This window comes from Vicugna pacos, chromosome 4 (genome assembly GCF_048564905.1).
Source record: "Vicugna pacos chromosome 4, VicPac4, whole genome shotgun sequence".
Classification (NCBI taxonomy): domain Eukaryota; kingdom Metazoa; phylum Chordata; class Mammalia; order Artiodactyla; family Camelidae; genus Vicugna; species Vicugna pacos.
In genome coordinates, this window is record NC_132990.1 from 42,070,511 (window position 1) to 42,083,708 (window position 13,198).

Here is a 13,198-nt window from a genome sequence, read left to right on the forward strand (position 1 = left end):
GCACAGAGAGGTTCCACTTGATCATCATAAAGTTATTTTAAGGCTCAGGATTTGCTCTGATCTTGGCATGAGAAGTATGAATAAATAAAACAACTTTGGTTCTGGAATGCCCACATCACAACGAGTTGTTTGTATGGCATATTTGCTATATAGGTAATCATAAATTTTTAAAATGTGAATATTGGCTTTATCCTTGAAAATTTTAAAAAGAGTATTGATGATTAACAGGTGTCAGTAACAAAAAGAACAGACCTCCTAACTGCCCCTCACAATTCTCTATAAACACTTGATGCCACTTGCTGAATTAAATGAAATTTCTCTGATCAGCTACATTCATTCACTTCACAAATATGTGCGGAAGCTCTTCTCAAGGCCAAGTGCTCGGCATCCACTGGAGAGAAATCATACTCTGTGTGGCAGGGTGACAGTGTGATGAGCAAGACTTGACTGAAATGGTCACCAAAGAAAGAAATTAGTGTTTGTGAACTGATAGTTAATTTTAGAGTGTGAAACGTTATATTTTAAGTATTACTTGTCAATTACATCTCAAATAAGTTACTAGTGCTTCCAAACTATTTAATGGCTATTTTCCCTGTAGACTCCCATGTTTTGAAGGTGCCCAACACATTCATTTTGTAATTTTAGTTTCTCATTAGTATTTCCCAATAATCAAGTAACTGCCAATCAGAGTACATGGAGTTGATACATTGCCAGCACCTCCCCTCTCCAAGAAAGAAGAAATAAATTTATTTCATTTTTTTTTCTTACACTGTGTGTCATGATTGTGGATATACAATTTCAAGTATTTTCAAATACTGAAAATCTCCACTACTGACTCAGTGGCCTTCATTGATCTAGTCTAATTCCCTCACTTATTAATATCCTATTAATAGACATTTTTTTAGTTGATCTGCCCATCTGTAGTTGACCTGGAGCTGCTCAGCCTCTGTTCTCAACACTTTTGAGTGTTGCATCAATGGACACTGTCTCTGGAGGGCAGGAAGTGAATTGGAAAAGGAAACAAATTGACCACGTTCATAAAGACTCAAGGTGCTTCTCCACTTAAGTCGAGTGCTTAACAGGCATGAAGTGTTTGTGGTATTTGACGACTCCGTGTGTTTGTTAACTTACGTTCCTAATGGTTGTTAAGTTGACAGTTATTGGGGGTTGGGGGTGGGAGGTGGGGGAACAGTAGCCCATACAGCTGAGCAGGGGCCCAGGCACCATTATTCAGACTATTCAAAGCTCTTGCCTCCCTAAGCCCCCACGTACCCTTTTTCCACCCTCTACCCACCACATATCAATCAAATCTTTCATCTTACTTCCCTAAACTGAAATTAAATGATGAATTTACTGGTTTAAAACTTCTTGACACTAGCATAGGGATATTTGGATACTGTGCAGAGTTAGAGAATTTAGCATAGCATCTTTGGCAATAATTTCAATTCCTCCAGGGAAAGAAAAGATCTTAGAGTATTCATGATGAAATGATATAGGCTATGGTTAAGTGATAAGTGATTACCTAGGGTTTCCATGAAGTTTAACAAAAGATTTCCACAGTTTGCTTCCCTTAAGCCAAAATTTGACATTTCTCCTCTGTCATGTGGGTTACACTGTATCTTTTTTAATTAAGGAGGTAAAATTGCCTCACATAATGTTATGTAACTAAAACTAAATAGAATGGTTAATACCAGTTACCAATTTGTGGTGAGGATACTGATAAGTTTTATTTTATTTATTCTTTTCTGGATATATTTGTAAGTTTTTACAGTGAATATATATTACTTTTTAATCAAGAAAAAAATCATAATAAAGGTGGCAGAAGTACATGTGTAAAAATCCTACATATATCCTTGCCATAGCAAAGTAATTTAATTCAGTTTTATTCAGTATGTCTTGTCTGGCTGAGTACCTGATGTAGTAATAATCCCTTCCATTTGTGTGTCTTCACACAGATTTTCTCATGTGGGACATATAGTAATAATCAATTTAGTAATGATGATAGGATACATAATAATACCCCCAAACAAGGAAATTACGGGTTAGATGTTTTATCTTGTTTGCCAAGAGTTATATGATTAGCAAATAGCAGAGATAGAGCAGTATTTCTGAATCCCAGCACAATTTTCCCTTTTTATATGCTATAATTTCTTCTCTCCCCCACACGCACAAACTTCTGCTAAATCTCATGAAAAGTACAAAAAAATACAAGTCCTAGTTCCTGCCATCAAACAGTTTATAATACTGTTGGGGTAAAAAGACCTATGCTGACAGAGAACTAGCAATTCAGTGGATGACACAGGTAATCAGTGCCTGGCACATAGAAGGCACTCAAGAAATGTTGGATAGATGGATGGATGAATAGATGGGTGGATGGATGGATAAGTGGATGGGTGGGTGAATGGATGGATGGATGAGTGGATGGATGGATGAATGGGTAGGTGAATGGATGGGTGAATGGTGGGATGGATGAGCAGAAGGGCAGGTGGACTGACAAATGAAACTTACAGGACTAGAAAGGAGAAAAGTTTACTCAGCACAGGTGGTTGACCTTCATTAAATTTCTGTTGACTTTCATTGGTCAGAGAATATTTCAAGGAGAAGATAGACTAGCTAGGCCTTCCGGAATTTATAAGAGTAGAGTTTGACTCTGCAGAGAGGACTGAGGGAATTGCAGGCCAAGGGCTCAGCCTGAGTAAACACAGTGAGGTAGAGCTAGATATGACCGGAAACTGTAAAGAAGTGAGCTTGCTAATGCAAAAGTTCTGGTGAGGTTTGAAAATAGAATTGGACTGTGTCATAGAACATCTTGAATTCAAGCTAAAGTATTTAAATAATCCACAAAGCATGGGCAGCTATAGACATTTCTGCATAAAATAATTGATGTAATAAGGGAAATGTTTTAGGCAACAAATCTGGTCAAAGTGTGACTTTGTGTTAAGTGTAAAGATATGAGACAGTTTAATACAAAATGGAGGTTTTAGTATTCAACTGGGATTTTAAAGTATTTTTAGAAAGAGCTACACATGTAGATCATACTGTGTCATCATTAAAATGGTCCTATATGTAATTGCAATTTCTGAGACAGTTATGTCAAACTTAGCTTTAGATCAATAGGTATTCTCATTGAGAACTAAAAGATTACAACATTCAAGGATAAGAAGCTGACATAAAAGTCTAGAGGCCTCCAAATATTTGATGCATCAAGTTTAATAAATTTTTCATACACTAGAGGAAAGGTAATCATTTATATCTTCTGGAATATTCAACCTAAATACTAAGTATGTCAGGAAATTGGTATTTCTTGCATGTTAGTTATTAGCAGTAGGAGAAGCTGTATACATTGTCACTTCTCTTTAAACCTACTAATTATTTTATCTTCCAAACTGGTGATGTTATCACTTGAATACAAGGGGTTAGTGGTTAACAAGTGAGGCCAGGGAGCAAATCTTTGTGGGTTAGAATTTGATCAACCACTGACATGTTGTCAGTCATAGCTAAGTTTCTCTCTCTCCTCAGTTTTCTCATCTGTGAATGACAATAATAATAGTAGCACTAACAACTTAAGATTGTTGGGAGGATTAAATGTACAAATGAAGTAATAATTCATAAGTGGTACTCGTCTTACCAATAATATATAATCAGGGAATAATATGCATTCATCTTTTTTTCTTCTTTTGATTGTATAGTTGTTTTATTTGTTTTTTTAAAGTCATTGCTAGACAGCTTGGCTCCCATAGGGATGTGTCTGGGTTCTCTACTGAGTGAAATTATAAATCAACACGTAGAGTATAGGCTGCTGTTAACCACAGCGAAGCTGATCAATCTCTTGCCTTCCGTAGTGAGCCATCTCTATGGATTTGGACTGATGGATGCAGAAGCCATGGTGATGGAGGCGGAGAAGTGGACCACTGTTCCCCAGCAGCACGTATGCGTGGAGAGCACAGACCGACAAATCAAGTAATGTTTGCTGCAAGACAGCATGACCATGCCCCAAAAGAGAGCAGGCCAGCGCAGGTGCTCTTAGCCCTGTGTTGCATGTGGAAGCTAAAAATCTGTGTAGTTTTTTCCTAATGTAATGATCAAATTCTAACAGCGTGTCTAAGGTCTAAGCTGTTAAATCTACACTAGTAGAACCCAAGGATCCTTAAAAGCATATCTTACAAGGGGACTTGAGAGACCCTTACAGATGGGCATTCTTCAGTTTCGACTCTGTCAGTATTTCTGTTTGACAATGCAGGTATTCTCCATAAATTGGTGTACTCCAAAGTCTAAGCCTAATGTTCTGGAAACTTAACTCCTTACCATGTAGCGCTCTGAAGAGTGGTACAGAGTATGCAGTAATGAGACTGCAGTTTATTTAGAGTCCAAGACCTGGCCCTCCTATTTCAGCAGCACAGACTCGGAGGCTGTGCTGGCAGGATTTACCAAGTGCAAGTGAGGACTCTCCTAGGCACCGAATCCGAAGGAGAGGATTCATTTTGGTGATTGTATTAGTATTTTGCTTTTGGCTTTCTTTTCAGAGTTAGAAAAGTATTTATGAATTTTGATTGGTAATAAACCATTATGTATATAAAATAAACCACTATATATACACACACATACATACATATATACACACACACATACACGCACATGCGCGCACACACAGGCATTATAATTCTTGAAGAAATTAGGAAGCAGAAGTAAATAGGCTAAAGTTTTTATTTTTCCATTCTACTCATTTGTGGCAAAGAATAAGAGAAAAACATAAAGGAGCAAAAAGTTAACCAGTATTTATTGAGCTCTTACTATGGGTCAAGCCAAGTGCTAGAAACTTAATGTGTGTTTTCTTATTAAAACTTTGTAACAGCTTGGGTATTATTCCCCTTTGACAAACGAGGAAGTGGGATCAAATAGAATTATTGTTTATTCATTCACAAATTTATTTACCAGCCTGGTGACTATTTTTCTTACTGGATGCCAAGCACTGGGCTCGATATTAGGGATAGGCGTGGGAAGGAGAAATGCTTCCTGCCCTTGTGGAGTTTCTAGTCCAGTGGGGGAGTCAATCCAAAATAATACAGTAAGTAGATAATTACAAATTATAGTAAGTGAATGTTGGAAATAAAAAGGTTGAAAACTAAAAGTGGGCTGTCCAGTTTTCCCAACACCATTTGCTGAAGAGACTGTATTTATTCCATTGTATATTCTTGCCTTCTTTGTTGAAGATGAGTTGACCAAAAGTTTGTGGGTTCATTTCTGGGCTCTCTATTCGGTTCCATTGGTCTATATGTCTGTTTTTGTACCAATACCATGCTGTCTTGATGACTGTAGCTCTGTAGTATTGCCTGAAGTCTGAGAGATTTATTCCTCCAGCTTCTTTCTTTCTCTTAAGTAATGCTTTGGCAATTCTAGGTCTTTGATGGTTCCATATAAATTTTAGTATGATTTGTTCTAGTTCTGTGAAATATGTCCTGGGTAATTGGATAGGGATTGCATTAAATCTGTAGATTGCCTTGGGCAGTGTGGTCATTTTAACAATATTGATTCTTCCAATCCAAGAGCATGGGATATCTTCCCATTTTTTAAAGTCTTCTTTAATTTCCTTCATCAATGGTTTATAGTTTCCTGTGTATAATTCTTTCACCTCCTTGGTTAGATTTATTCCTAGATATTTTATTACTTGGGGTGCTATTTTAAAGGGGATTGTTTCTTTACTTTCTTTTTCTGTTGATCCATCATTAGTGTAAAGAAATGCAACTGATTTTTGAATGTTAATCTTGTAACCTGCTACCTTGCTGAATTCTTCGATCAGCTCTAGTAGATTTTGTGTGGACCTTTTAGGGTTTTCTATATATAGTAACATGTCGTCAGCATATAGTGACACTTTTACTAAACTCTTCTTTTCTAATTTGGATCCCTTTGATTTCTCTCTCTTGCCTGATTGCTGTGGCTAGGACTTCCAAGACGATGTTGAATAGGAGTGATGATAGTGGGCATCCTTGTCTTGTTCCAGATTTTAGTGGGAAGCTTTTGAGTTTTTCACCATTGAGTACTATGGTGGCTGTAGGTTTTATGATGTTGAGATATGTTCCCTCTATACCCACTTTGGTGAGAGTTTTTATCATAAATGGGTGTTGAATTTTATCAAATGCTTTTTCTGAAAGAGGTTGGAGGAATAACACTCCCAAACTTCAGACAATGCTACAGAGCTACAATAATCAAGACAGCATGGTATTGGTACCAAAACAGACATATAGACCAATGGAACCGAATAGAGAGCCCAGAAATGAACCCACAAACTTTTGGTCAACTCATCTTCAACAAAGGAGGCAAGAATATGCAATGGAATAAAGACAGTCTCCTCAGTAAATGGTGTTGGGAAAACTGGACAGCAGCATGTAAAACAATGAAGCTAGAACACTCCCTTACACCATATACAAAAATCAACTCAAAATGGATCAGACTTAAACATAAGATACAATAAACCTCCTAGAAGAAAATATAGGCAGAACATTATCTGACATACATCTCAAAAATGCTCTCCTAGGGCAGTCTACCCAAGCAATAGAAATAAAAGCAAGAATAAACAAATGGGACCTAATTAAACTTACAAGCTTCTGCACAGCAAAGGAAACCATAGGGAAAACAAGACAACAACCTGCGGAATGGGAGAAAATTTTTGCAAATGAAACTGACAAAGGCTTGATCTCCAGAATATATAAGCAGCTCATATGACTTAGTAAGAAAAAAACAAACCACCCAATCCAAAAATGGGCAGAAGATGTAAACAAGCAATTCTCCAAGGAAGACATACAAATGATCAATAGGCACATGAAAAAATGCTCAATATCACTATCAGAGAAATGCAAATCAAAATTACAATGAAGTATCACCTCACACCAGTCAGAATGGCCATCATTCAAAAATCCACAAATGACAAATGCTGGAGAGACTGTGGAGAAAAGGGAACCCTCCTACGCTGCTGGTGGGAATGCAGTTTGGTGCAGCCACCGAGAAAAACAGTATGGAGATTCCTCAGAAGACTAGGAATAGACTTACCGTATGACCCAGGAATCCTGCTCCTGGGCATATATCCAGAAGGAACCCTACTTCAGGATGACACCTGCACCCCAATGTTCATAGCAGCACTATTTACAATAGCCAAGACATGGAAACAGCCTAAATGTCCATCAACAGATGATTGGATAAAGAAGAGGTGGTATATTTATACAATGGAATACTACTCAGCCATATAAACCGACAACATAACACCATTTGCAGCAACATGGATGCTCCTAGAGAATGTCATTCTAAGTGAAGTAAGCCAGAAAGAGAAAGGAAAATATCATATGAGATCACTCATATGTGGAATCTAAAAAAAAAAACAAAAACAAAAAACGAAGCATAAATACAAAACAGAAATAGACTCACAGACATAGAATACAAACTTGTGGTTGCCAAGGGGGCAGGGGGTGGGAAGGGATAGACTGGGATTTCAAAATTGTAGAATAGATAAACAAGATTACACTGTATAGCACAGGAAAATATAATACAAGATCTTATGTTAGCTCACAGAGAAAAAAATGTGACAATGAATATATACATGTTCATGTATAACTGAAAAATTGTGCTCTACACTGGAATTTGACACATTGTCAAATGATTATAAATCAATAAAGAATGTTAAAAAGAGAGAAAAAAAGAAAATTAAAAGTGGGCAGCATGTTTTTCCTCTGGCTCAATGATGGTCTTAGAGAGTGAAATTTAAGCTTTGACTATGAAAGAAAAAGAGTCAGCACTAAGAACAGCAGCAAAAGAGCACCAATGAGGAGATGCTGCAGCTTCCCTGAGGTGGGAAGTCTGAATTATCCCAGAGCCTGAACTGATGCCAGTGTGGCTGGAGCCCAGTGTTCAAGTGGGTCGGTGGCACAGAAGGAAGCTAGCGAGGAAGACAGGAACCTGCAGGCAAGAGGAAGAGGTTGTTCTTGGGTCACAGAGCAAGGGAATGGTAGACCAGGGATGTGATCCAAGGTCACGATGATCCCCACGCCTCCACTGCGCTGTGGTACCCTATTCTGGTGGTTCACAAAGTGTATTCCATAGATTAGCAACATCACTGTCACCCAAGAATTTGTTAGAAATGCACATCCTTGGATCCACCCCAGACTTACTGAGTCAGAACTCTGGGGCCAGGGCCCAGCAATAAGTTTGAACAAGATTGGTATTCACTACCTACATGAAGATAAGAGAACTTTAATTCCCCCTTTCCTCTCACTTGCACCTTTCCCACTAACCAGCGATAAGCCTTTCAACGATCTAATCATTTTGGTGATAGCACTGTGTCCTTTAGTACCCAGCGATCAGGTGGATGATTACTCATGGCCTGCAGGTTCACTCAGCTGAGCTTTGCCATGTATTCTGCTCACATTCCCTTCTCTCTGTTGCAGGACAATTCGCCCCAACAGTGCAGTACGTTCCATCTACAAAGCTTCAGGCTGCTCCGATAACCCCAACCACCACGTCAACTACCTGGAGCATGTAGTTGTGCGCATAACCATCACCCACCCCAGGAGGGGAGACCTGGCCATCTACCTGACCTCCCCCTCGGGAACCAGGTCCCAGCTTTTGGCCAACAGGTACAGTGACGGCCCCTGACACTCAACTACTCTTTAAGATTGAAGGAGTCAGCTGTTCCTTCCTTCCTTACTACCTAAGAACTAGGGGTGGGGAATACTTAGATATCATGATAGGACAGTCACAGTTTCATTGCCCACACGTGAGCAGAGTGTGAAGCTGCCTAGAGTCCGTAGGCATGGAACAGTGCAACATGCAAGAGTTGGGCGACACTGAAAGAATGCTGCAGAAAAGTTGAAGGCCACCTGTCGTTCTTTTTCCTAAAAAGAGAAATGCAGAGCACTAACTCCTTAGGCCTCTGAGGTTCTCTCCCCTGCCCTTCAGTGTCTGCTGGCATTTGTTACAGACTAACTGAATGGTCTTGCCCAAGCACTTCAAAATTAAAGGAACTTCTATCAGCTTTAAAACAGGTGCTGGTGAAATTTTTTCTACAAAGAGCTAGTTAGTAAATGTTTTGAACTTTTCAGGCCATGCTTCTGTTGCAACTGCTCAACTCTGCCATTAGAGTGCAAAAGCCACTGCAGACATATAAATGAATGTGCATGGCTGTGTGCCAATAAAATTTTATTTACACTAACAGGCTGAGGGCCGGATTTGGCTTGAGGACTGACTGTCGTTTGCTAACCCTTGTTTTAAAGTCTTTATTGCCCAAGAGGGCACACACAGTTTCTCTTAGTGGCCTCTTGCCTTCTCCCGACTCCCTCCAGACATTTCTCCAGCAGGTAATTGTACTGCCAGGATGATCTCGCACAAGTTTTCTTTTGCTGCATTAGCTTTTCCAGTTGTTGGAACACGGGTGGAAGGTACTTGTCAGCACATGGGACCAGAGTGAGGAAATGTCAGGCTGTCTTCTATGCCCTATTCCTATTACGGTTCTAAATACAAGCCACGGCCAGACGCCTAAAAGGTTTCTTAATTTCGTGTTTTTCTCCAAGAGGAACGTTTAATGGGAGCAAAAAAGGGAGCAAAAGCCTTATTGTCAGTGGCATGTAGAGTCCAAATGAAAGCCAGCCTTTTATGTCAACATAGCCACCTGTCTACATGCCAGGTGACCATGGCAGTGGTGATGTCTGTTAGGACACTAACAACAGTTGAGAAGCCAAGGCCAGTGCCAACCTGCAGAATCAAAGGTGAGACTGAGCCGTTGCCAGTTGCTTTTCAAAATCCCCAAATTCATCTGCTGTAGGAGAATGAGAAAAAGAGCAAATAGTATTTCTAGGCGATAGTGACTGGGAGTACAGATTCCAGAATCTTTCGTTGCCTTTTATTTCTGGGCTTGGAAGACTTCTTGTATTCTTCTTTAAAACCTGACGTCTTCCATTAGGGCAGAGGAAAGCCTGGGCTTCATACTTTATGAAGCGCAGCTTTACTGCGATAGTTGTGTATGCAGGTTCAAGGAACGGAAGGATGCTTTGGCATCGGGTCACCGGGCATGCTCTCCTCCCTCCGCGGAAGGGGTCTCAGCTGCCACCGGGTAATTGCCGTTACCTGCCCGATGCTTCTCTCCAGCAAGCAAGGCGTTCAGATGCGCAATTGCATGATTAATGGAGGTCACACCAGCTGTTGTTACCGAAGCCGGGGGAGACCTTTTTCTTGCTTTTTTCTTTTTTTTCTTTTCTTTACCACCGTTCATTTGCGTTGAGCTTGGAATATTCAGGTGGCACACTGTGAAGTACAAAGGCTGGCTTCACACGTGTGCAGCTCTTCTCTCCGGAACCCCTGCCATTGTAGAAAAACAGTCCCTCCACAGTTGCTGTTGGCTTGGAAAACTCAGGCCCTTCAGTGTGTCTGGGCTCTTCCTGCATATTTCAGTATTTCTTGTTGGCTTCCTCCGAAATGACTTCAGTGAGGAAACTTGCAAGCAGAGGAGCTGCGGCTTCCCTCACACGCATTTGGTGGATTGCAGTGTCACTGGCTTCAGTCTCATGTGCATTCTTCAACAGCAGACTCCACTCTGCTCTTTGCAAAGTGCTGAAGCCAGAAGTGCTACATGACTTGTGTCAGCAGAAAGAAACAGGCATTTCAGATGCTCGGCGACCAGTCTTGAGGTTTTCTTCAGTCTCCCCCATCGTGACCCCTTGAGAGTAAGGTTCTTACCTAGAGTGCATCTTCTTGGTCTGGAGAGTTTCTTAAAATGCTGCTCGTTTATCTGTCTTTCATCTCGTTGCTGAAAATAAGTAGCCACACCCAAAGCAGGTAGACAGACTGGAGTGGAGGGAGGGGACTGGTGGCACTGAGAGATGTAAAGGGTATTATAAATGAATTTATAATATCCACAGCTCCCCTTAAACACTGCTCTGAGCATCTAACCCTTTAAATGTAGAACAGCTGTACGTGGTCCCAAAACCACACCTGGCCTCCCCCCGGGGCCTGGCTCCCGTGTCCTTGTGCTTGATGCTAGTAGCGTCCCTCCTACCGAGGCAGCTAAGAAGAGGTGGTTTCTTTTGGCATTTTTTCCTTCTGGCATATTCCAAAGCTTTAATTTTATGAGAGGAAATCTCTACTCAAAACCTCCCAGTCTTTGACCTCGTGGCAAGGAACCCTGGTGTCCTCTCACCTTGGCCCTGTTTCAAAGCACATTTCCAGGATGGGAAGCTGAGGGCAAGAAGCACGACAAGGCGGGCAGGGGGCGGAGGGCAGGCCTGCCCTGCTCCTAGTGGCCTTCACGTTGGCCTGTGCGGCAGCAGTACCTTCCCTCAAGGAAGAGGTGAATAGGGCAGGGTTTAGAAGGAACTGGCATGTCAGGCATTATTACTGAGGGCAGTAAATCATCCCCCTGTTGGACACTTATCTTTCAAAGAAGTCCAGATTTCTGAGGATCACGTGAAGCAAAGAGCACTGTGCAGTTAAAAGACAGGAATTCTGAAAAGCTGAAAACATAAAGTTTTCCTAGCAGGGCCGGGGGACAGCGAGGTTCATTTCAGGTAAAGAGGTAAGAACTCTGGTGCACAGCGTGGTCCCCACCTGCCCTCTCCTGTTCCTCCGGGAGCTGCAAGTCTTCACAGCAGAATGTGTATTGGCCGCTGTGAGGAAGAAGGATGCTGGGGTCCAGCTCAGACTCAGAACCTGAGGCTCACTCAATGTCACCCCTCCTTTATGCTGCAGAAACTTGACACACAGGATAAACCAGGAGAGAAAGCTGAGAGGACAGCAGCACCCCCCCTTATTATCCCCATTTCAGTATTGACAAAACTGGCGTCCTAGTCTTGGGACTGGAAAATGCTATCCATCAGAGTCAAGTCCCTAAGGAAATAAAGGGGTCATGGTCAGCTTCCCGAAATCCTTATTTTCCTGGCCGTTTTGGTAAGGAATGTCTTCCGTGTTGCTTACCCTCTCACCACAGCAATTCCTAGGGAACTGATGTGCCCCCAAGTCGCTGAACACTTTGCCTGCGTGGGCCGTCTGGAGCCCCTCAGGGCCTCCCTGTCCTGGCCGATGGGCACTTGCTGGAGCTCCTGTGGAGAACAGCTGTTAGAGGAAGGACGGTTTACCCCAGCATCTGCAGGTGCGGAGCCCTGGAAGGCACTCAGCGGCAGTCAAAACTAGTCCAGCTTGAGCTTCCTGCCCCATTAGCCCGGCAGGCAAGCCCTCCTGGCAGGGCAGGTTGATAATTTAGTGGGTGGGAGCCCCGAGGAAACAGAGCCGTCCTGGAATGGACACACAGTTCCTTCTCTTCCCTTTGTTCTCCCCTGCCCGTCCACCCTGCCTAAGAAAAGCCCAAACTGAATAAGTGACACAGATGGTTTACTTCTGGGGAGACTATGGGGATGTGGGATGGGTGGGGGGATCTGGGTGGTCTTGGGTCCCTTTAAAATACATGAAAGAAGTGGGGAGGGTATAGCTCAGTGGTAAGTGTGTGCTTAGCAGGCAGGAAGTCCTGGATTCGATCCCCAGTACCTCCATTAGAAAAAGAAAAAAAAATAGAATACATCTAAGAGCAACTTTAGCTGTAAGCCTTTATACGACCACATGTTCGAATTCTGCCTGGTACAGATTTTCCAACAAAAGCTCTTTCCATCGGATTCTTCCGTCAACTGTGTTTGTTAGAATTATGAAAGGCTGGCTTTTTTTTTTCTTCCCCTAAACCTCCCCTTCCCCCAGCCCATTGAGTCTTAGATTTGGGTTTAACTGCATTGACTCTCTATTCCAAATTTTGGCCTCTAACTGAAAGGTGAAACTTTGCTTCTCTTTCTCAATTTAATTATGGGTGAACATCTCTGCTTCTAATTATGGTCTTAAGTAGAAAGAAGGTACACGTTCTAGTCTGCAAAATCTATAGGGTTCTATAATTAACTGTGTTCAAATGTGCTGTTTATATTTGACTATTTCTGTCACTGCCCAAATGTTCAGTGACACACTGTTGACATTTGTAAAGTGTCACGCTATATAAATGTATTTATACTTGCAGTAAAAATTATACTTTTGCAGTCGAAGCTTGACACTCTAGCAAGGCCTCACCATAAGAGCGTTCTTCCTTTATTCAAAAGAAGGTATAGACTCTGGAGTTGAACAGAGTTGGAAATGTCTTGATTTCACCCATTTTTACGTTTGAGTTTGGAAAAGTGATTCCTCTAGAAAA

The 13,198-nt window shown here is 41.5% G+C and overlaps 1 protein-coding gene across 2 annotated transcripts in view; it reads left to right on the forward strand.

Annotated features, from left to right (window-relative positions):
* The window catches only part of PCSK5 (proprotein convertase subtilisin/kexin type 5), a 413,215-nt gene that overhangs the window by 238,635 nt on the left and 161,382 nt on the right, over positions 1-13,198 (forward strand). For both annotated transcript variants that reach the window (XM_072959607.1, XM_031677228.2), the window contains exons 11-12: positions 3,843-3,960; positions 8,433-8,621. In XM_072959607.1, coding sequence (XP_072815708.1) covers positions 3,843-3,960; positions 8,433-8,621 — 307 coding nt within the window. The remainder of the gene's footprint in view (positions 1-3,842; positions 3,961-8,432; positions 8,622-13,198) is intronic.